At 40.0% G+C, this 25,834-nt stretch overlaps 1 protein-coding gene across 1 annotated transcript in view; it reads left to right on the top strand.

Annotated features, from left to right (window-relative positions):
- LOC128665245 (SLAM family member 5) overlaps positions 1–25,834 on the top strand; it is a 316,692-nt gene that overhangs the window by 186,733 nt on the left and 104,125 nt on the right. Inside the window, exon 3 of the mRNA XM_053719918.1 lies at positions 18,933–19,190. Within this exon, the coding sequence (XP_053575893.1) occupies positions 18,933–19,190 (258 nt within the window). The remainder of the gene's footprint in view (positions 1–18,932; positions 19,191–25,834) is intronic.

The following is a 25,834-nucleotide window of genomic DNA, read 5'->3' as shown; positions in this document are numbered from 1 at the left end:
TAAGATGTGTACCCGTATGTGGGCTCTAGGCTTACCTGTCCGTCGGATGTCCATAACAAAGGTCCTCCTAGGAAGATCAAGGATGGGGGAGTGAAAGAAGAGTAAGATGTGTACCCGCATGTGCACTCCCCTTCCCAGGATATCCTCTGAAGATCAGTCTAGAAGGGTGTCTGGAAGAAATAGTCTCTCAAAGAGCCAGGAGAAGGGTTATAAGTGCAGCAGATAACTCTAAGGAGAACATCAGGATAGATCTGAGTCTTGGGGCGGTGGAGTGGAGGTCCTGGAATGCCACTCTGAAGCTGAGGGGTTCAGATTACTTGTTTTTCCTTTTTTCCTGGGAGGTAGACCAGGGGGGCCAGTGAGTTCCCAAGTGGTGAGGAGTTTCATACCTTGTTCTATGGAAGAGACTGTGTGGGAGGAATCTTGATACTGTACGTGTAACTTAACAGGAAATCCCCATCTGTATTTGATCTTGTTTTGTCTGAGGGCCAGGGTGAACTGATGAAAAGTCCTACTTTTGTTTAGTGTGTATGGGGATAAGTCGGGGAAGATCTGCAGCTTATTGTATGGTTCCTTAAGGGGTCTGTTGGTAAAGGAGGCTCTCATGATCCTTTCCTTAGTGGTATAGTAATGTAGACGTACAATGACGTCTCTGGGAGTGTCAACAACGGAATTACGGGGGCGTGTGGACCTGTGTGCTCTGTCCATTAGGAGATCCTGATCTGTGGAGGAGTCCAGGATAACTTTAAACAGTGCGACCAAATATTGTTGGAGGTCTGATGCAGGGACATCTTCCGGAATGCCGCGGATCCTAAGGTTGTTGCGCGAGATCTATCTTCGTTATCCGCTAGTTTGGATTCGAGATCTGACATTTGCTCTGCTAGTGATTGAGAGTAAGCCAGGAGGTTGGCGTGGTCAGTTGCGAGATCCTCATGCTTTCTCTCAAGAAATTCAGTTCTCTCTCCCAGAGAAGAGATCTCACGTTTCAATTCGCCAACTGATTGGCGGAGTTCTTGCCTTAGGGATGAGTAGTGAGTGTCCATCTTATCAGTTAAGATTCTAATAGATTCTAAAAAGGTTGACTGAGAAAGTGTTGTTTTATCTTTGCGAGATACCTCAGGTCTAGGATTATCTGCCCCTGGAGCCGCTGAATCTCTGGAGTCTTCCCCCGAGAAGTCAGGATCTGAGAAGTTTTTACTGTGAAAATGATCAGTAAGAGTCCTCTTAGGGTTTTCCTGGTGCTTTGGTTTTCTTTTAATAGACTGAGCCATATTATAAGTGAGTGGCTATCCAGGGGTTCGTGTTGTAAACTTGAGGCCACTGAACCAGTGATAAATGAATTTTGAGGAGATGCCACCCCCACCCCCTCCAAGCCAGGTGCCCTAGCCCATCATTTTCCTATGTCAGGGTATAGAAAGGAAAGTCCAGTAATCCACTGCTAGTCTGCAGTATAAATGAGTGACTCCCCCTCTCCTGGGGCTATACCACCTCTGGGCGAGACCGGTAAAAGGAAAGAGGATATGACCCGCGCCCTAGGGGTGGACGCGGGAAAGGGGGGAGAGGGGGACGTCTAGGAGGGTAAAGATGCGACTTCTGTATGGATTATGTAAAGTTTCTTTATTGAAATGAGTCTTTGTAGAGGTAGCAAGTGACTTGGGTGTGACACAGACTCTGCAGACTATGGTAGGTGCAGAGATGATTAGGTGGCTACAGGGGTTCTAAAGGGAGCTGTGACTCCAGATGGTATTCCTGGGTATTAGGATGGTAGCCCGGAAAATCAATAGACTGTGTTATAGAGGGGGATTACAGCTGTCAGGGAGAGATGCAAGCAGCTATATGCTGCTGCAGTTTTGTGTAATCCTCAGATGGGGGGAGCTGGGTCACAAATCACCACTTCACTACAGGAAGAGGGGGTTAAACATAATATACAGAGGAAGTCACATATACAGTTCTGCCACTTAGGTCAGTAAGTTTAGGCAGTGTACTCACTTCTGCTGGGGTGGAGTCAGGTATTCCTTATAAGTTGCGGTGCAGATATGGTGTGTGCAGGCAGATGCAGGGAGCTGTCTCCGGTGCAGATCTCAGGTATGCTAAAGCTGCCTTCTGAATGAACTCTGGGGTTCCGGGCTAGGCTGCAAGAAGGGAGACACCAAGTCCCACTGTCCGGTGTGATGTATACAGGGCTAGAGGAGGTGGGGTAAGTGTGCGCGTTAGCACAGATGTTTCAGAGGCTCCGTGTGACACCCTGTATGAACGGAGATCTGAGAAAGATGGCCGCCGTTCGCGGGCTTTTGCAGCGTCCTGCCTTTTTCAATCCTTGGTGATAGGGCAACGCAATGGGGGACTGAAGGGTGACCGGACTGTCGCCAGATGTCAGCGGGTGAGTAGAGTAGGTAATGGCTGATCCAAGCAGATTCCGGTACTGCGATGATGCCAGGTGAATAGCTCCGGTGCTGTAGGGCGTGAATAAGGTCCCAATTACAGATATATGCCAAATAATAGGGTATAGGGATAGTGGGGGTTATAATATACCAATTAAATAAAAATTTGGGGGTCTATTTAAACTTTAAATTTAGGTTTTGGGCAATGGAAGCAGGGGAGCTCTGGTTCTAAGCCTCCTCACTGCTCCGTAGTTGGCTCCGCCCCCCCTGGACCTACCTTTTTGAGGTCTTAACTAAATTTGATTTTCCCACACAATTCTATGCATGTATCAAGGCTCTTTACTCCTCCCCCTCAGCCTCAGTAAGAGGACTAGGTTTTCAATCCCACACCTTCCCCATCACAAATGGAACAAGGCAAGACTGCCCCACTAATATTCACACTAGTTATGGAGCCGCTAGCAGAAGCAATTAGGATAAATGCAGATATTAAGAGAGTGGAGATTTCTGGAGTAACACAAAAAACTGCTCTCTTTACAGATGATCTGACCATATTGCTAGGCGACCCTTCCCAATCCCTTCCTACTCTCTTAAGGGTTTTAAACTTGTTCAGAAAAATCAGCTTTTATAAACTAAATGTTAGCAAAATTGATGCCTATACAATTAATCTTCCTGACAAAGAGCTTATGGAACTTAGAAAACATAAACATTCAATTGGTCACAGCAAAGAATCAAGCATTTAGGAGTCTTCTTATCCTGTAATATCTTCACTATAATTGAGTCTAATTTCTACCCACTCCTACAGCAATTCCAAAAAAAGATCAAATAAGATCATATACTCCCCTGGAATTCTGACTCCTCCAATAGTAAATGGTGGGCCTTAGAGCAGGCAACTTTACATATCTCACTATTTCTCGCTGATCTCTTTTGGCTACCTAATCATATTAGGACCTCTTTGATATCCAAAACACTATTATCTTGTTTGCCCTACGCTTTTGGGATAGAATTCGTTCATTACCACAGATTGCCTCCCACCCTTCGCACATCCACTGAATCTCTGGCCTGCTTAAAGCTCTTAAAGACTCACATCCGCCTATGTGGCACGCTTAAGGCATTAACTGTATTGCTGACCTTTTTCCTAACGGCTGACTGATCACCCTTCCACAATTTAGCTCCACTTATAATCTGCCACAGCTCATAAGGTTCTAGTTCTGGAGACTTTGCAGTCTACTAAAATCATGGGGATTCCTTGACCAACCCCTAAGCAAACCTACCAATTGGGAAAAAAGATGGATAACCATGAAGAGAGTTCCAAGAGCACTTTCGGTTTCCTATAGAAATATGATTAATCCTTCTACATTTTATAATCCAGTCTACATTATATCATGGGAGAAGGCATTCCAGTTTCATGCTGATCAGGATGAGTGGTCCAAAGCCATATCACTTACCAGACATACTCTCCATTGCATTTCCCTACTAGAACTATATCTTAAAGTATGCACTCAGTGGCATCTCACACCCCTAAGACTTTTCAAAATCTCACCCACAAACTCTCCTTTATGCTAGAGAGGGTGTGAAATAGTGGGAGTGCCAGCTCATATATGGTGGCAGTGTCCAGTACTGAAACCTTTCTGGAATTTGCTTTCAATTATGTGTTATAGATTGGACCCCCGACTAGGGAACAAACCACAAACTATCTTATTTCACTTGGACATCAAATCATCCTTAATCCATAAAGACTTACTTAGCGTTTACTTACTCATGGCGGTCAAGCTGTCAATAGCCAGATTATGGAAACAAATGACACCGCCAACGTGGGGCGATGTCACTAAAATAATAAACTACCTAGAAACTATGGAAAGCCCAATTTTTACTCATAACAATAAATTGAATCTGCATTGCCAGATTTGGGATGAATGGAAACTGATTGCTTAAATCAAAAGGACTACTGACTTAAGAGAATTAATGTTTGCCTTCTGTTGGAATCCCCCCTCCCCCTCTTTGTCGCTATCCCCCTTTTTTTTATCTCTCTCTCCTCTTCCCCCTACTCCTCCCTTTGGACAAGACCGCCCATTACTCGATATCAGTTAAGTTTTAACTTTTAAACCCACCATACTACACGCCCACTAACACTATAAGCATTTTCTTTATTTTTACTCCTAATCAATGGATTTCATCTGAATGTAATTAGAATACCGAGCCACCACTCTAGTTGACTGTGATTATGTACTGTTACTGTTACCTATTGATGTATCGTTTACTTGCATTCATGTCTGTAATGCTTTTGTTCATTCTATAATAAAAATAATTTATAAAAAAAAATATGCACCAAAAATTTGTATTGTTTAATTGCATTAAAAATCGTAACAAAATTGTTATGTCAAATTTTTTCTCTACAAATTCATTTCAAAGTCTATAGTGTTGGATTACAATTGGAGCGCAACACTCCTATGCGCTCGTGTTGGGGCAAAAATGCGCCTTTTTGTGCACATCCAAAAACTACTTATATTACAAGTGGGTAGTAAATGCAGCCACATGGCTGAAAGTGAGGAGATGTTAGAAGAAAAAAAACGGACGGAAAGTGTTTTTTCATAGGGATCCTAAGTGACACATTTATTAACATAGAAACATCTTTAAATAAACGTGTATATGAATATATACATAAATACATATTCAAATATTTATATGTGTATATATGTATATTCATACATATAAACACTTATAAACACATAAATATATATGTATACATTAATTTACATATATATTATTATGTACTGTAGTTGCGATCTGGTTTATGCAAGCTGTGACTGTTAGACTGTCGGCATGAAAATGAGGCTCCATTAAAGTCTATGGAGGATAACTGAAATCTCGATCGAGCGTGCTTTTGAGTGTGAGGATGTGATCACGATAGAGAGATATTTGCACTTCCCAACCATAATTTTGCGCTCAGTCGCAACAACAAAACTGAGTGTAGAATAGGGGTTTGTGGTAGTGCAAATATGCGCTCAACTCTAATCTAGCCCTATAGAGTCTTCATTGTAATTATATAACAATGCATCACAAAATATTTATTGAATTAGTGTTTCAGAATTGTTTTGTTTTCGTCTTTGCATAGCAACAGTAATACAATTTCTGTAGTGTTATAATTATTGCACTAATTGCATAGATTGCTTATTTATTTGCAGCTATATAATGATACAGTATGTTTAAATTATTACTTTACTATACACTTAAACATGATCTCACTCGTATTTATAATCTAGCACACACAAGACAAAATAATTGCCACACAGTTTGCTCAAGGGCTAGATTACAAGTGGCACGATCGTGACCGCGTTAATTTGCACGTGTATTACAAGTTATTACAAGTTAAAAGTAAACGGGTGCTCTCGAGTGCAAACAAAATTAACGCTCGTCAGGTTAGTGTGACTGAAGACCTGGCATCAAGTGTAAGGGTTAAAAAAATGTGCACCAAAAATAATTACATACAGTGTTACACTCATATATACAGTTTTTGGTAAAAATTATTCACATAAATATTAATATATTTTTTTATATGGGTTAAAAGGTATATGATACATGACAAGGTATTTGACTGAAAATGGCTATAATGTTTATATACTGTATATATATCTATACTATAACCGCGTTTGTAATGCATCCGTCACCGTCGGCAGTTGTGCACGCATCCTCAAAGGAATGTTGGATTCTTTCACCACCCTGCAATTTTTAGAATCCACCGGGATGCAGTGACGGCAAACGGAGCATAACAAAAAAAAACGCCCGTAATAAGTATTAAAAAAAAAAAAATACCCATCCGCAATAAAAAAAAATAACCGTCCGCAATAAGTAATAAAAAATAAAAAAAACGCCCGTACGAACTATTAAGAAAAAAATAAACTAACCGCCCGCACAAAGTATTAAAAAGGAAAAAAAAAATACCCAATAAAATTATTAACCCCTAAATCTGCCAACCACAACATCGCAAACTACCTACTACATCTATTAACCCCTAATCTACCAAACCCCCACAATGCATTAAACCAAATTTGCCTATTAACTCCTAAACCGCCAACCCCCACAACACAAAAAAATTAACCCCTTAGTTACATAAAAAATACTACATTACAGGGGGGCGGAGCGAGCGGCTGACCAAGATGGCCGCAACACACTAATGCTCCGCATACAAACCGGGTGCCTGATCTATTAAAAGACACTTTTGCCGAGTTCCTTATCGCAGCTCGACCTGAGAAGACTCAATGTAAGCTCCGGTAACAACATTGGGCCAATTTTTCTGCCTGCCCGAGTGGCCGGGCTCCCAACTCAGCTCACTGTCGGATCTGAGGCCTTCAGGGGAACGCGCCAACTGAACTGAGCAGTTTTCATTCCTAACTACTATGCTGCCCACCTGATGTTGTGACCCTCAGAAGAATATTTGTCTCCTTATGTGCCGGAGGCTACATGCAGATGCAATTGCGACATCTCTAGCAGCGTGAAAAGAGGGCTCCGTTATAGTGCAGCTCCCCTGTCAGTGAAGACGCTCCTGTCTGAGCTCCGGAAAAGTGAGTACTATATGAGACACAGGCACACACTACTGACTTGCTTCTAACCTCAAACTAAAACAGCTCTAGATGGGAGCGTGTGGGAACACTGCTCATATAGTGTGCTAAACAGCTCTAGAAATCACCCTACTCTTACGGCTGCATTGTAGGGGAACGGCTTAAGGCTTATCACGTGTCGGTGCCATATCTGAGCCGGTCCTCTGCACAGAACTGAATACTACTGTTAACTACCAGACAACTTCCTAGGTTTTGGAAGCCATTTATTGGGCCTCTCTTTCTTTCAATGCTCCCAACAGACCTAGCATTTGTTACTTTTTCTGAGGCTCCACATCAGGATACTATGTTTGTTTCCTAACTCCAGCTACTGTGTCTCCAGTGCACGCGGCCCCCTCCCCTTTCCCGCTGTCTCCTATAACAGCGGGTCATACCCCATATTCCATTTCCCATGATCGCCCTGTGAGGGAAAGCTCCCCGGGGGTTGCAGTGTGCTGGTGATATATGTATAAGACATCCTTAAGATTTTAAAGAAGAATACTATCAGTTCCACCTACATTTGGCCACATTCTATCGCAACATGTCACAAAGAAGGGCCTCCAAGAGCGACAAACCACAAAAGCTGCCACAGAATAATCAAAGTACTGTGAATACTTTCTTTAAGCACACAGACCTAGCGGCAGATAAAAGAGACTCAGCAGCTCTACAAACATATATTGAAGATAGCCAATGCGACCTGACGGCTAACTCAAATTGCCCTTCTCCCTCCATACCGGAAAATAGAGATGACATCCCAATTACCTACAAGGCTATGGAAGCCCTCATAGAGCAGGTCAAAGCCTGCATTAAAGACGAATGTGCAGATTTAAAGAGGGAGATTAACGACCTGGGCCATAGGGTCGATTCTCTTGAAGAACACGAATTTGTCATGTCGCAAAAAGTAGCAAGCTTGACCTCTAGACAAACACAGCAAAACCAACACATGGCCAAGCTCAAAGATAAAATAGACGATTTAGAAAATCGTTCTAGGCGAGGCAATCTTCGGTTTAGAGGGGTCCCGGAGACGGTATTGAATAACGAAATTCAAGACTATTTGCAGGCCCTCTTTGTGGAGATGATAGGAGACAGTGCTGAAGAAAGCCCTATAATACCACTCGATAGAGCTCACAGAGCACTCCGACCTAAACCGCCTGAAGAATCTCCGCCAAGAGACATTATTGTTCACTTCCAGAACTACAGACAAAAAGAAGAAATCTATAACATCACCAGGAAACGTCAAGCAATGATGTTTCGTGGTCACCGGATTCAAATTTACCAAGATCTCTCCCTGAGAACTCTCCAGAAAAGAAGAGACTTTCTGCCTCTTACTACCCACCTACGCGCATTAAATATCCCGTATAGGTGGGGATTCCCTACATCAGTCATAACGGTGAAGAATGGCAAGAAGGCCGAATGTACCTCCCTCTCTGATATAGGCAAATTTTGCAATTTGATGAACATTAAACTACCCGATAAAGAGGAGCTGCAACCTTATCATAGCCGAGTGAGTGGACAATCCAGCCCTAGGCCCCAGAGGCGGCTAGGCCCAGAGTTATCATCTACGCAACACAAGCACAGACAAACCACTCTGTCTAACTTGGAAGTAATGAACCCAACCCCCAAGCTGAATGATCACTAAGGTATTACTACATGACTCTTGGACTAATGTTTAGGTGGACAATCAAATGGCAGGGACTTTATGACGATAATCCACCTGCTTTATAGCTTCCTGCTATCTTTGAAACATTGGTTCCACCTTCAGTCTGAAAGGAGGGTAATATTTTAATTGCAATCTTTGTGTATCACCAGGGTACTGTGACTGCAATCTATTATAGTTAACACTGTTTTCTGAAATACACTGTATGTTTATGGATCTGTGCACATTTTTCAGTTGTCATGTTCTCTTCCATAGTACTTTGTTTTGAGGTATTGCCTAAGCGAGCATTCTGCCCTGGCTATCGTTTACTGTTCTGGACGTTAATAAAATCTAGAACTTAGTTATGATGCTCACCTTAAGCTAATACCGATGTTTAGATGTTAAATTACTGAGTTTTCCTTTTGTTCTGGAAATATTTATGTTCTGCTTAATAATGTTCTTGCTAATAATATCTGTTTGTGAATTATGGTACCGACACGTGCTGACTTTAGTTGACTTCACAGTGCTCATTGTCTAGAATAAATGACATTCTCCTTGACCCACTCAAAATAGGTTTATAGAGAACACACAACTTCTTACACGATCTCCCAAAGGTACGAGACATTTCAACTCTGCTTACAAAGTCAGTAATGATTCAAGGCTTCTGTATCATATAGACACCCGGTTTGCAACAAGCTCCCACGTTACTTAATAACCAACTAGGCTCTGGGCGGTTTTTATACTGTCTCAGCCCCTGTTGTATTCTAATTCAGATATCTTCCCCCTTACTAGTCTTTTTCCCCTTTTCTCTCCTCCCTTCACCTTTACCTAATTGCCTGAGCTGATATACTATTTTATCTAGCTCCCTTTGATAATTCTACATATTTCTATTAGAGTCCCTAGCTCACGCTGAGCATGCCAATATGACAAGAAATAGGTGTTTTAAATATAGCGACCCGAAATGTTAAAGGGTTTCTCTCAGCGGAGAAGAGGTCCATAGCCTATTATGATTTTCACAAAAAAAAGTTAGAAATTGTTATCCAACACAATGCCAAACAGCGTAAACTTAGGGCAGCACAGCTGACCTCCTTGATGGATAATCTAACAACTCAGGAAGCTATCCATAAGCTATACCCCACCTCAACCTCAAAACTTTCTAAACTCACTGAAGCAAGGGATGCCCTTAACAAATTTCTTGTACAGAATGCACACATGAGAGCCTTAACCACCAAATCAAAGTTTTTTACAGAAAGCAATAAAGCAGACCGTCTCCTAGCCAGGTCACTTAAAAAACAAACACATGCAACTTTCATTAGATCCCTCACCCAACCCTCAGGCGTAATTCTTAATAAAAATGAGGAAATAGCGGGCTCCTTTGTTTCCTACTACACAAATTTGTACAATCTACAGACTGCCAACACCCCTGACAAAGCACATGCAATAGATTCATACCTATCCACTCTGGAAACTCCTTCTGTTACAGAGGAGGACAAACAGCTTCTAGACGCCCCAATAACACTGCAAGAAATTAAATCCACAATAAAGGCGCTACCCAATGGAAAATCTCCTGGCCCAGATGGCCTTACAGCTAAATTCTATCAGCTCCTCCAGGATCAGATAAGCCCTCACCTACACACACTTTTTAGTGCCATTGACCAAGGTATCGCTCTCCCTAAAACCTTACTTGAAGCATTAATTACGGTCATCCCGAAATCGGGCAAGTCTACAGAACATGTGGGTAACTATAGACCAATCTCACTTATCAATATAGACATAAAACTCTACGCCAAAATCCTTGCGAATAGGCTAAATGAGGTCTTGCCAAAAATCATTCACCCTGACCAGGTGGGGTTTGTTAAGGGCTGAGAGGCGAAAGATAATACGCTACGGTTATTGCACTCCTTATAAAATGCTCATGATTATAACACTCCCTTAGTCTTGCTCTCCACTGATGCGGAGAAAGCTTTCGACAGGGTGGACTGGCAGTTCATGTGGAAAGTCCTGTCGAAATTTGGCTTCTCTGATACATTTATCACTAGAATCCAGGCCCTATACCACAAACCCTGCGCGAAAGTCAAAATAAACCACACCATCTCACAACCATTCCCTATTTCTAACGGCACTCGCCAAGGATGCCCCCTATCACCCTTGCTTTTCGCTATCACAGTAGAAATAATGGCAATACAAATCAGGAATAACCCGGATATAAGAGGTGTAGATTATGGCAATGTCACCCAAAAATGCCTTCTGTTCGCGGATGACGTGATCTTCACTTTACAGTCTCCAACGATAACATTACCCGCGTTGGTGGAGACATTGGAGAACTATAAACAGGTATCCAATTTTTCCATTAACATGGAGATATCTGAACTAATGCCAATTAACTTATTGCCACAGGAAATAGAAGCCATTACACAGCACACGTAATTCCCTATAACAGACAAACTTAAATATCTGGGCCTTATGATCCCAAAGAGCACTGATAAGTTATTTTCGGATAATTTCCTCTCCCTACAAAAGAGTGTTAAAAATCTGCTGGACTTCTGGCATAAACAAGGCCATTTATCCTGGTTGGGCAGGATCAACACAGTCAAAATGATGGTAATACCTAAATATTTATATCTTTTCCAAACCTTACCTCTGGCCCTGCCTAATACCTATCTCAATACACAACAGAAACTGATAAACTCTTTTATCTGGTCTTATAAAAGACCCAGGATAGCACAGTATACCTTATATCTTAGTAAAGAAGACGGTGGTCTTAATGTCCCTAATATAACCAATTACTATAGGGCAACCCATCTAACCAGAATAATCACTTGGAACCACTCTCCCCCGGATAAACTAGGGATACAAATTGAGAGCCATTTGTCTCAGGTTAAACATATGAGGGATATGGCATGGATCCCAAAACACTCCAGACCCCATACACTACTACATAACAGCTATACTAAAGCCACTCTTGAGACATGGGACTATGTTGTTGCTCATATGAAAGGAATATCCACCTCAGTATCCCCTCTAACTCCGATACTCGGCAATAACCTGTTCTTACAGCACACTCTCTTCTCTCATACAGCTACAAATACACTCATGCAGAATCTCCCAATATATTTACTTTTGGATTCTACCGGGGTTAAAGATAGAATCTTGCTTAATGAAGAGTTGGGATCCCCTTTCCACAACTGGTATGCATATTTACAAATTAGACACGCTATTAACAGTAGCCCCTTTAAACAAGATATACTAAGACCATTGACTCTCTTTGAACAATTATGTACCAACCCAAATATTAAAAAAGCACATCTTTCTAGGACATATAGAATTCTGAGAGGCTCCTTCCCAGAAAAAAGGCCCACATACTTGGCGAGGTGGAACGAGGAGTTACTGAATGATTTTGCTGACGAGGAGTGGAGGCGTTGTTTCCATGCTACCTACTCCTCCTCCACCTCTCTGACTATGTCCGAAGTGAATTATAAAATAATTGCACGCTGGTATTTGACGCCCCAACGCCTTCGAGTTATTTACCCTGCTGCCTCTTCTAGTTGCTGGAGGAGATGCGGGGAGGTAGGCTCTATGACCCATATTTGGTGGTCCTGCCCAGTCTTGGCGGACTTCTGGCCACAAATAGAAAAGACTATACATCAGGTTCTGGGTGTACATATTCCTCTTCACCCTTGCTCTATCCTCTTAAATCACATCCCACAGGTTTCTTGTGCTTATCGTAAAAAGCTGCTGCTTATAATGTTAACTTGTGCTAAGAGACTGATCCCCAGACTATGGAAGACACAAGAGGCGCCCACTCTCCCCCAATGGATTTCAGAGGTAGAACATATTATCGCACTAGAGAGAATGTATTACTCGTATGTAGGTAAACAAGACTTCATAACTCTTGTGGGAGCAAAGGCTCCATTCTGCTGTTTGAGAGCTGAACGAATTGTAGTACTGCATGGGAAACTATGTAATGTACATGGGAATGTATTGACCTGTTCTGATTTGTACTTTTGGGTCTACATTTATAATAGAGACCCTGACCTAGCTCTGTAATAATGTGGATGTGATGGGACAGTTTATCCTTTCCCCTTCCAATCCCTCCCTGATCTTTTCCTTTACCCCCTTCTCCCACCCTAGAAAATACTGGGTCAATGCTACAACATAATGTATGTCTTTTTGTTAGTTTTCTCTTTTTCTTTATTTCGAGAAATTGCTCACTTGTTATTAAAGATGTATGTTACATTACTGTTAAATTGATATGCCCAATAAAAATATTTGAATAAAAAAAAATACTACATTACAATTAAAATTAAATTTAAAAAAATTACATTACATTAATGTAAAAAATTACAGAAAATACAAAAGGCTAACATTACAAAAAATAATAAACAACACTATCCAAAATAAAAAAAATAAACCTAATCCCTATGAAAATAAAAAAGCCCCCCAAAATAAAAACACCCCTAATCTAAGAATAAACTACCAATAGCCCTTAAAAAGGCTTTTTGTAGGACATTGCCCTAAAGAAATCAGCTCTTTTACATTAAAAATAAACAAAGACCCCATTAACAGTAAAAACCCCACCCACCAAACTCCCGAAAATAAAAAAAATAACACTAATACACCTAAACTACCCATTGCCCCTAAAGGGGCATTTGTATGGGCATTGCCCTTAAAAGGGCATTGAGCTCTTTTTTCACTGCCCTTAAAAGGGCATTCACATATACAGATATATATATATGTATATATATATATATATATATATATATATAAATACTCAATTTAGGGCTAGATTACAAGTGGAGTGCTATATATCGCTTTCATTTCAAAGCAATGTTAACGCTCCACTTTGTAATACCAGCTTATGATAATGTGCGCTGGAATTATAAGTTAGCCGCAATGCGAAAGTGAGCTTGCGTTCGCATTGCTAGGAAGAATTGCGCTTATGAGAGTGCACGTCCATAGGCTTCCATTGGCTCCTATGGGAGCCTCATTCTGATGCCGTCTCTGAACTTCAGCACCAGCGAAGGGGAGTTAGTCCCACAGCGATTGCAGCAATCAAATATATATGTATATGCTGAAATACATATATATTTATATGTTAATATGTGTATATACACATATTAACACATAAATATAAATGTATATAAGCATATACATACAGTATGTATTTACTAGGAACATTGACCGCAATGGAAAGACACTTTTCAGTGCCGTTTTTTTTTTTTCTAACACTCCACTTCCACCAACTTTAACCCCAAAATACTGCCTAGTGTAGTAATTTTATTAAAAAATAAAGATGCTGCCATCTTTATTTTTTAATAAACTACACTAGACAGTATTTTGGGGGCATTTGGGGCAGATTTATATAATTAATCAGAGATCTCTGGTTAATGTTATGAGCGCTAATTGCTCCCTTTAGCTCGCGGCAGCAATAACCAGACACTTGTAATGGCTGGTTAATTATCTCATTTCCGCAAATTTGCCCATTTGCAGGAGCGCAATAATTTAGCGCTCCACTTGTAATCTAGCCCTTATTGTTTTTAATGTTAATATTCTATATTCTTACGCGATGTCGGATTAGCTCACAAGTGATCATTGTTAGTTGGGTTTTTTTTTAAAGCAAGCTATATTGAAGTCTATGGAGAGTAGAATTTACTGCGGTTGCTCATGCGCAAACAATTTACTTTTAAATTGTAATATGAGCGCTAACTCGCCCGTGTTGAAAGTTTACTTTGATCGGTGTTTGCACTTGAGTGAAAAAAAATATTAAACGCACCACTTGCAATCTAGCCCTAAATTAGTAGCTTTTCTTAAATTGCAAAAAAATTGTTATTAAAATAATAATATAGCCAAATGTATTTTATTTAATTTTTTTCTGATTGTATTTTGCAGCCAAATAGTGGCAGGAAATATACAAAAATAGACCTAGATCAATACCTTGGATTGTCTACTTTAAAAATATATATTATAGTTTTTATAGGTAAATAATAAAAAACAAAGGCCCTTTTTCTGTTTAAATGGAGTGATAGCAAAAATGGGCAACTTTGGGCAAGTTCTTCTCTGAAATTACCAGTAGCAAAGGGGTTAAAATGAGCCCCCTTCTGCCTGCTAGCTTCACTCTCCTCACCGTGCATGTGTTGAGTTTCTCGCTGGTATTACAAGTTGAAAGTAAATGCGTTCGCTTGAGTGCAACTGAACATGCATCGGCTTAGCATGTCTTCAGAGCTCTGTTTAACTGTTTCGCAAAACAAAAAAGTGTCACAAAACACTTCAAAAATACATTACAAAGTACAGTTACACTCATAATAACGCCATCTAATAACAATTATTTTAAAAAATATTGCACAAAAAAAGTTATAAGGGCTCATAATATATGAGATCTAAGGGATTAGAAAAAAAACAGGCAAAGGGAGATACAGAAACATGTCTAGAAATGTATATGTATGTACAGTATATATGTCTATATAAGTGTACATATGTATTTATGTATTTATATGTGTATATATGTATTTACAGATATATTTACATATTTAAACAAATAAATACATATGTACACACACATAGACATATATAAGTGCTTCGGAGCCCTTTGCAGGTAAGTAGATGAAAACATGTTAAAGCATATTTATGCAATATTTATATTTAATAAAGTGTTATACTGTGTATTTACTGTAAATATTTCACATTCCAATGTTCTGCACATAGCAGAATATGTTCTATGTCACAGTACATGTTGGCATTCATGGTTCCCTCAATGAACTGTAGCTCCCCAATGCCGGCAGCACTCATGCAGGCCCAGACCATGACACTCCCACCACCATGCTTGACTGTAGGCAAGACACACTTGTCTTTGTACTCCTCACCTGGTTGCCGGCACACACGCTTGACACCATCTGACCCAAATAAGTTTATCTTGTTCTCATCAGACCACAGGACATGGTTCCAGTAATCCATGTCCTTAGTCTGCTTGTCTTCAGCAAACTGTTTGCAGGCTTTCTTTAGAAGAGGCTTCCTTCTGGGACGACAGCCATGCAGACCAATTTGATGCAGTGTGCAGCGTATGGTCTGAGCACTGGCAAGCTGACCCCCCACCCCTTCAACCTCTGCAGCAATGCTGACAGCACTCATATGTCTATTTCCCAAAGACAACCTCTGGATATGACTCTGAGCACATGCACTCAACTTCTTTGGTGGACCATAGCGAGCCCTGTTATGAGTGGAACCTGACCTGTGAAACTGCTGTATGGTCTTGCCCACCATGCTTCAGCTCAGTTTCAGGGTCTTGGCAACGTTCTTTTAGCCTAGGCCATCTTTATGTAGAGCAACAATTCTTTTTCTCAGATCCTTAGAGAGTTCTTTGCCATGAGGCGCCATGTTGAACTTCCAGTGACCAGTATGAGAGAGTGTGAGAGTGATAACACCAAATTTAACACACCTGCTCCCCATTCACACCTGAGACCTTGTAACACTAACAAATCACATGACACCGGTGAGGGAAAATGGCTAATTGGGCCCAATTTGGACATTTCCACTTAGGGGTGTACTCATTTTTGTTGGCAATGGTTTAGACATTAATGGCTGTGTGTTGAGTTATTTTGAGGGGACAGCAAATTTACACTGTTATTCAGGCTGTGCACTCACTACTTTACATTGTAGCAAAGTGTAATTTCTTCAGTGTTGTCAAATGAAAAGATATAATAAAATGTTTACAAAAATGTTAGGTGTGTACTCACTTTTGTGAGATACTGTATATTTCAATACAAAATCATGGTATAAAATTTGGTGAAGAACTCCAATATCTGACTTTCAGTTTAGCACACCTTCTGCTTAGTGTACCTTTAGCTAAGTGCTCCCTTACCAGAGGTCTGTCAAGGGGAGCCGGGAAAACCCGGAAGGGATACACACACACATTGAAAGGGGGTTCACAGCTATGGCTTTGTAAATATACACTGCAACAAAAATATTGCAGTTAAGACTTTAAAACTATATTTTTGAAACACTTTGGAACACTTGAGAGCTACAGCTCAATCACGCTAATTAATCTGCAACAGAGTAACAAATCTTAAAACAAAACTTTGCAGAACTTTTAAAGTTTCACTTTCAACATTTGCAACTCTTTGGAACACTTTGTAGCTACGGCTCCAACACTTTGTAGCTACGGCTCCAACACTTTGTAGCTACGGCTCCAACACTTTGTAGCTACCTAATTTTTGTGCTAGTTGTGGCGACAACGTTTTATGTATTGCGCAATAGGGACAATATAACGTGTTATAAAATTCACTTTTATTTTTTAACCATAGTAAATCTATTTAAATCTATTTGATGTACATTGCATTCATTTGATTTTGACATTTTTTCACATGATTAATTAAATCCTTGATATTGTTTTATTTGATGTATAGATCTATATAGAAATTTTAGTTGAGAATTTATACCTAGAGGTAATCCCAATCTAATCTGTACACTGTCTATATCCTCAACCCATAACTTTCAATAGCGCTTCCCATCCAACCAATCTCTATTTAACCTTCAGCTAAGTGCTCAAGCGATATCCATCATGAGTTTTGTTAGCACGCCCAAATACAAGTCATTTATGTGAGGGATTTAGCACACCCATGAGAGAGAGGAGAGAGAGGGGAGAGAGAAAGAGGGGAGCGAGAGGAGAGAAAGAAAGAGAGAAAGAGAGAGAGAGAGAGAGAGAGAGAGAGAGGGGAGATAGAGAAAGAGAGAGGGGGTAGAGTGGAGAGAGAGAGAGAAAGAGAGATAGAGAGAGAGAGAAAGAGAGAGGGTGAGAGAACACATTGTTACTTAGCTCCAGAACATGTCATTAAGTGCCTGCTGTGTTATATTAAACGTGCTAACAAATCACAGGGTTTTAATAAATACTGATAATATCAACAAAGAGATATTACCCCCAAATAACATAAGTTTGCATGAAACATAGACAGAGATGATATCATTGGAACTGCCCATCAAACCAGTCAACTTAACCATTGCTAATTTGCTCCATAATATACTATTAGGTGCCTGCTGTGTAACACAGCATTAAAGGGACATAATACTCATATGCTAAATCACTTGAAACTGATGCAATATAACTGTAAAAAGCTGACAGGAAAATATCACCTGAGCATCTCTATGTAAAAAAGGAAGATATTTTACCTCACAATTTCCTCAGCTCAGCAGAGTAAGTTCTGTGTAAAAAAATATACTTCAGCTGTTGCTCAGCTGCAGGTAAAAAAATAAATGAAGAAATGAACAGTAGCCAATCAGCATCAACAGTGCTGAGGTCATGAACTCTTTTACTGTGATCTCATGATATTTCACTTAACTCTCATTAGATTTCATAATAAAAAATTTTAAACTGAATAGGGAAATAATATGAGTGTGCACGAAAGCTCACTCCCTTAGCTGTCCCGGGACAGACATACTGATTTGCTGCTTAGAAGTCCTTTACAATGGGATGTGGCTACTGAGGAATTTTTAAGGTAAAATATCTTTCTTTTTTACATAGAGATGTTCAGGTGATATTTTCTAGTCAGCTTTTTACAGCTATGCTGCATCACTAACAAGTGTTTTAACTATTGGATATCCTGGCCCTTTAAGCTTGTAACATATCACAGGGTTTTAGTACATACTGATTATAACAAAGAGATATAACCCCAAAATAACATCAGTTTGCATGAAACTATACACAGAGATTACATCATTGGTACTGTCCATCAAACCAGTCAACTGTAAGAGTTTACCCACAGTTCAATTCCCAGCTGATGTCAATACAGTATGTCACCCATTTCTAAATTCCCTGAATGGTCAGTCTGTCCCTGCCCAGAAAAAAGCAGAGTTTATACTACATCTATCATGCACAAACCCCCTGTCATGTTCCACCTAACATAATCTGTGCATAGGGCCTGCCTCGTTCTTTACACGGGACGTTCCAAAGTGTGAACAGATCGATGTCTGTGAAATTTTGGCTTGCGTGCCAACAGAGAGGCCTCTGCATACCAGCTGTGTCATAGGTTCACCATAGCTGCTCTAGACATTCGCTCAAACTAATAAATTACTTTCATCTTGTAAGAGCGCACAATAGTGCTAATATTTTTGCGCTCCACTTGTAATCTAGGCTAGCCCAATATTTATTTGATCATTTTTCCATTGTATAAAATTTATCAGATGAAGAGGGCATAAATGGATTGTCACAAACAAATAAAACAACCCCTTTAATGACTATTGGATGAAACAAAATATTTTTTGTTGCAAATAATTTGTCTGTGTACATGTCTGTGTTATTTAGTCAATAACTATCAGTATTTTCTTCTCTTGCAGAAAAATTGTCAACTGAAGATATCATGATCAATATTTCAAAACACATCACAAATGATACCTGTAATATTAATTTGACATGCTCAGTAAATAGATCAAATGTGAGTGTTACCTGGAGCAGCTCAAACAACACAAGAAAATATGAAGCTACGATTTTCCTACATATAAGAAATGTTGTAAATGAAAATGATACCTGTACTGCAGAGAACCCTGTCAGTAAGGCTTCCAGAACTGTGTCTCCTCGGGAATACTGCGATAAAGGTACTTAAAGCTAAACTCTTCTAATGGTTAGTGGATGTTTATTAAAGTGGTTATTAATTATTATATTTTTGTATCTAATGTTTAAGAGAATGCTAAATGTTTTCACTTAGTGTAACACATATTTTTTTTTTTTTAAGGAACCTTTGGGTCAGATCACAGATCACATATGATTAGTTTTTGATAACACAAGGCACATTAATTATTGTAAGGCCTCATGTTATTAATAATGCATCAACTGACATAACATCAGAGGTATTTACTGTGTGTAATATTACTTTGGAATATGCATGCAGTAATGTCTCAATTACTTCATATGAAGACCTACAAATTAACGAGTGCAGTAAGAATGTGATAATCAATATTTAAAGCCCTGGTATTAAGGGTGTTAAGGGTTCTTGCTGTCCCCTGGAACTAAGACCACTATTAACCCCTAATTAGAAAATCCACATACCCAACGGAATAAACCTCATAACCGCCAGCACCATACAGTTATTAATAACATGACCACAAGCCTATCCACTACAATAAACCCCCAACCTCTAGATCCCCTACTGCAATAAACTCCTTAACTGTCAAACTCTTATACTTTTAACCCCTAACCACCTCCCTATATATTAACCTCCTACCTCCACCACTATTAATCCCCTAACTGCTAGATCCCCACTGCTATTAACCCCCTAACCACATAAGAGAGGTTTCTAATACCAGTAGAGGGTATAGCAGTTATGGGGTTTATTGAAGAGGGTTCTGACAGATAAGCAGATTATTAGGATTGGGGTCTTGTGGTTTAGGAGTTTATTTTGGTGTGGGGGATAACATAATGGGTTTGTTTGCACGGGGCTAGACATTGCTTTAGAACAAACTACTCTGTCAGAATATTGGTGTGCAACATTAAAGTGAATGTCAATTTTGATGCTTAAGTGCCCGGTTTTTAAAAATTTGATTAAAAACAGGGGCACTTTAATTCATCAAAATTTACATTTCACTCCTATTGTGAAAAAAAACGTACTTTTTAAACTTGACAGCAGCTCCAGCTTCCTCCGGTCGTTGCAAGCCATTTCTGATGTCAGAAATGATGGATAGGTCATCCTCCAATCACGGCTTCCCCCCCAGGGGAATCAGTGTCTGATTCAACGCCGTGATTGGAGGAAGCCGGATTCCTCATTTTAGACCCAGGAAGAGGCTTTGCGACAGGCGGAGGAAGCTGGAGCTGCTGTCAAGATTAAAAGGTACTTTTTTTTTCTCAACAGGAGTGAAATGTAAATTTTGATGAATTAAAGTGCCCCTGTTTTTATTCGAATTTTTAAAAACCGGCACTTTAGCATCAAAATTTATATTCACTTTAACAACTACAATATTTTAAGTAAAAGAATGTTAAGTGATGTGTATTTATAAATTGCAGCAAAGAAAAGATTTAGGGCTAGATTACAAGTGGAGCGCTAAATTATTGCACTCCCGCAAATGTGCCCTTTTGCAGGAGTGCAATAATTACCCAGCCATTACAAGTGGCTGGTTATTGCTACCGCAACCTCACGGAAGCATTTAGCATTCCAAAAATTAACCAGAGATCCGACCTCTGGTTAATTTTCTAAAAGTGCGGCAAATGCCTTCAAAATTGAGGGCATTGTAGGGTTTTTTTTAGCCTTTTTATTTTAATAAAAAAAAACTGCACTAGGCAGTTTTGGGGCTTTAGAGTTGGTGTAAGTGGGGTACTAGAAAAAAAAACGGCCTTTACATTTGTGATCTAGACTGCAATGTAAATGTATATGGTTGTATACATATATATTTATGTGTTAATATGGGTTTATACACATATCAACACATAAATATATATGTATATATTCATATACATATATATTTAAGAATGCTGCTGCGCGAGGTTCTGATGTCGTCTATGACAGCATCAGAATGAGGCACCCATAGGAGCCTTTGGAAGCAAGCACTAATGAGCGCAATGCTTCATAGCAATGCGAATGCGAGCTTGCGTTCACATTGCTATTGACTTGTAATACCAGAGCACATTATTGTGCGCTAGTATTACAAAGTGGAGCGCTAATATCACTTGCGTGTAAGTGATATTTAGTGCTCCACATGTAATCTGGCCCTAAATTATTTCACCTTTTTCCCTATGTATGTAATCTGGTCTTTTCTCATCAAGCTATCGACTAGATTACGAGTTGTGCGTTAGGGTAAAAAAGCAGCGTTAACAGGTCCTAACTCTGCTTTTTTACACCTGCTGGTATTATGAGTCTTGCAGGTTTAGGGGCACCACACACTTTTTTGGCCTTACCGCAAACCGACTTACGTAAACTTCGTAAAGTCTTTTTTCTATGGGACTTCCATAGCGCCAGTATTAGGTGTCTGTTCTGGGAGGCCAAAAAGTGAGCGGTACACCCTCTACCTCCAAGATCCCAAACGCATTCTAAAGTCAGTAGTTATGAGTTTTACACTACAACGCCATATCATAAAACATAACTAAAGTGCTAAAAAGTAAACTAACACCCATAAACTACCTATTAACCCCTAAACCGAGGCCCTCCCACATCGCAAACACTATAATAAAAATTTGAACCCCTAATCTGCCGCTCCGGACATCGCTGCCTCTATAATAAACATATTAACCCCTAAACCGCCGCACTCCCACCTCGCAAACACTAGTTAAATAATATTAACCCCTAATCTGCTGTCCCTAACATCGCAAACACCTACATTATATTTATTAACCCCTAATCTGCCGCCCCCAACGTCACTGCCACTATATTAAATTTATTAACCCCTAAACCTAAGTCTAACCCTAACCCTAACACCTAACAAATATAATTTAAATAAATCTAAATAAAATTACTATCATTCATTTAATTATTCATATTTAAAACTAAATACTTACCTATAAAATAAACCCTAAGCTAGCTACAATATAACTAATAGTTACATTGTATCTAGCTTAGGGTTTATTTTTATTTTACAGGCAAGTTTGTATTTATTTTAACTAGGTAGAATAGTTATTAAATAGCTATTAACTATTTAATAATTACCTAGCTAAAATAAATACAAGTTTACCCGTAAAATAAAACCTAACCTATGTTACAATAACACCTAACACTACACTACAATTAAGTCAATTCCCTAAATTAAATACAATTAAATAAATTAAATTAAATTAGCTAAATCACAAAAAAAACCACTAAATTACAGAAAATAGAAAACAAATTACAGATCTTTAAACTAATTACATCTAATCTAAAAGCCCCCCAAAATAAAAAAAAAACCTCTAGCCTAAACTAAACTACCAATAGCCCTTAAAAGGACCTTTTGCGGGGCATTGCGCGAAAGAAATTAGCTCTTTTTCCTGTAAAAAAAAATACAAACACCCCCCAACAGTAAAACCCACCACCCACACAACCAACCCCCCAAATAAAATACTAACTAAAAAAACCTAAGCTCCCCATTGCCCTGAAAAGGGCATTTGGATGGGCATTGCCCTTAAAAGGGCATTTAGCTCTATTGTGGCCCAAAGCCTAATCTAAAATATAAACCCACCCAATACACCCTTAAAAAATCCTAACACTAACCTCCGAAGATTCACTTACCAGGAGAAGTCTTCATCCAAGCGGCAAGATGTCCTCAACGAAGCCGGCAGAAGTGGTCCTCCAGACGGCAGAAGTGGTCCTCCAGACGGGCAGAAGTCTTCATCCTTCCGGCGCGGAGCGGGTCCATCTTCTAGACATCCGACGCGGAGCATCCTCTTCAAATGACATCTTCTTGATGAATGAATATCTCTTTAAGTGACGTCATCCAAGATGGCGTCCCTTAGATTCCGATTGGCTGATAGAATTCTATTGGATCAGCCAATAGGATTGAGCTCGCATTCCATTGGCTGATTGGAACAGCCAATAGAATGCAGGCTCAATCCTATTGGCTGATTTGATCAGCCAATAGGATTGAAGTTCAATCCTATTGGCTGATCCAATCAGCCAATATGATTTTTTTCTACCTTAAGTCCGATTGGCTGATAGAATTCTATCAGCCAATCGGAATCTAAGGAACGCCATCTTGGATGACGTCACTTAAAGAGATATTCATTCATCAAGAAGACATCGTTTGAAGAGGATTCTCCGCGTCGGATGTCTTGAAGATGGACCCGCTCCGCGCCGGAAGGATGAAGATAGAAGATGCCGTATGGATGAAGACTTCTGCCCATCTGGAGGACCACTTCTGCCCGTCTGGAGGACCACTTCTGCCGGCTTCGCTGAGGATATCTTGCCGCTTGGATGAAGACTTCTCCCGGTAAGTGAATCTTCAGGGGTAGTGTTAGGATTTTTTAAGGGTGTATTGGGTGGGTTTATTTTTTAGATTAGGCTTTGGGCCGCAATAGAGCTAAATGCCCTTTTAAGGGCAATGCCCATCCAAATGCCCTTTTCAGGGCAATGGGGAGCTTAGGTTTTTTTAGTTAGTATTTTATTTGTGGGGTTGGTTGTGTGGGTGGTGGGTTTTACTGTTGGTGGTGTTTGTTTTACAGGAAAAAGAGCTGATTTCTTTGGGGCAATGCCCTGCAAAAGGCCCTTTTAAGGGCTATTGGTAGTTTAGTTTAGGCTAGGGGTTTTTTATTTGGGGGGGGCGCTTTTTTTTATTTTGATAGGGCTATTAGATTAGGTGTAATTAGTTTAAAGATCTGTAATTTGTTTTTTATTTTCTGTAATTTAGTGTTTTTTTTGTGATTTAACTAATTTAATTTATTTAATTGTATTTAATTTAGGGAATTGATTTAATTGTAGTGTAGTGTAAAGTGTTATTGTAACATAGGTTAGGTTTTATTTCACAGGTAAATTTGTATTTATTTTAGCTAGGTAGTTATTAAATAGTTAATAAATATTTAATAACTATTCTACCTAGTTAAAATAAATACAAACTTGCCTGTAAAATAAAAATAAACCCTAAGCAAGCTACAATGTAACTATTAGTTATATTGTAGCTAGCTTAGGGTTTATTTTATAGGTATTTAGTTTTAAATAGGAATAATTTAGTTAATGATAGTAATTTTATTTAGATTTATTTAAATTATATTTAAGTTAGGTGGTGTTAGGGTTAGGGTTAGACTTAGGGGTTAATAAATTTAATATAGTGGCGGCGACGTTGGGGCCGCAGATTAGCGGTTAATAAGTGTAGGTAGGTTGCGGCGACATTGGGGGGCAGCAGATTAGGGGTTAATAATAAAAATAATGTAGGTGTCGGCGATGTTGGGGGCAGCAGATTAGGGGTTAATAAGTATAATGTAGGTGGCGGCGGTGTCCGGAGCGGCCGATTAGGGGTTAATAAGAATAATGTAGGTGTCGGCGATGTCGGGGGCAGCAGATTAGGGGTTAATAAGTGTAAGATTAGGGGTGTTTAGGCTCGGGGTTTATGTTAGGGTGTTAGGTGTAAACATAAATTTTGTTACCCCATAGGAATCAATGGGGCTGCATTACTGAGTTTTATGCTGCTTTTTTGCAGGTGTTAGACTTTTTCTCAGCTGGCTCTCCCCATTGATGTCTATGGGGAAATCGTGCACGAGCACATAAAACCAGCTCACCGCTGACTTAAGCAGCGCTGGTATTGGAGTGAGATATGAAGCTAAATTTTGCTCGATCCCATGATAGGGTTGGAGACTGAGGAGGCGACGGCCGGAAGGGGAGGAGCTACACGGTGGCAGCGTGCAGCAGCGCTCTGTTTGGGATAGAGTGCGCAACAGGCCCCAAGTGCTCCGAGGACATTACTCGGCAAGCCGAACCTTTAGGCACACTGTGCCTGGTGCCCACAGCAGTAGCGGGACGCTTGATACCCATGGGAAGGGAAGCATCACGGCCACCACAACAGGCGTTTTTTTGTTTGACCCATTGCCTGGGTCACCTCTTGGAGGAGCAGTGCTCTTAAGCGGAGCCTGCCCAGGTCAGATACGAATACAAGACCGGAGCAGCAGAGACAGAGAAGTAAGGTATTCAACAGGTGAAGAGCAAGCCTGGGGGAGTGGGGGGAACGAAGACAGGGCAGTAAAGAAGGTATACCATGGCCAGGAAATACATGCTCACTGTCCACAACAGAGTGTTAACAGTGTCCTGAGGAACAAAAGTTTTGTGGGCTAGCTGTGTGTGGGTAGATATGCAAGGCCCAGGGTGGAAACGTCGCCAAATTACCCCATCATAGAAAAGCAGTGTTGTGCTGTAATAAGGGTCCCACCCTCACGAAGAAAAAATACAATTTAAAGTAATTAATGTGAACAAGCAGCTGACCTATCTTTGTATAGACGTATATGGCCAAGGACGGCCTATAATTCTGAGAAGGATGTGTACTGGTATACCCCTTAGGCTAAAGAAGTCTTAGGACATAATACTCCTAAGCCAGGTACCGCAAGGTGGGTGAAGTCCTGGCTACTTCTGAAGAGGAAAAAGCAGCTTGCTCGCTCATTTGCCTGAACATTCAAAGGGACTATAGTAATATATCTCAAGGAGAAACTAGGCGCTTAAGAGAGGAAAATTAGCAGGAGTCTAGAACTTTCTGTTTAGGCAGTATGAATTAATGAATCTGCTTGGTTGGATGTGTTAGGCACCATATTGGAGCTACTAGTTAAAGGGTACTCTTGGTGTAGAAGCAGCGACAGAACAATCTAA

Source organism: Bombina bombina, chromosome 1 (genome assembly GCF_027579735.1).
Source record: "Bombina bombina isolate aBomBom1 chromosome 1, aBomBom1.pri, whole genome shotgun sequence".
NCBI lineage: Eukaryota > Metazoa > Chordata > Amphibia > Anura > Bombinatoridae > Bombina > Bombina bombina.
The sequence above is the reverse complement of the archived record's forward strand: the minus strand, read 5'-3'. Positions and strand labels throughout refer to the sequence as shown.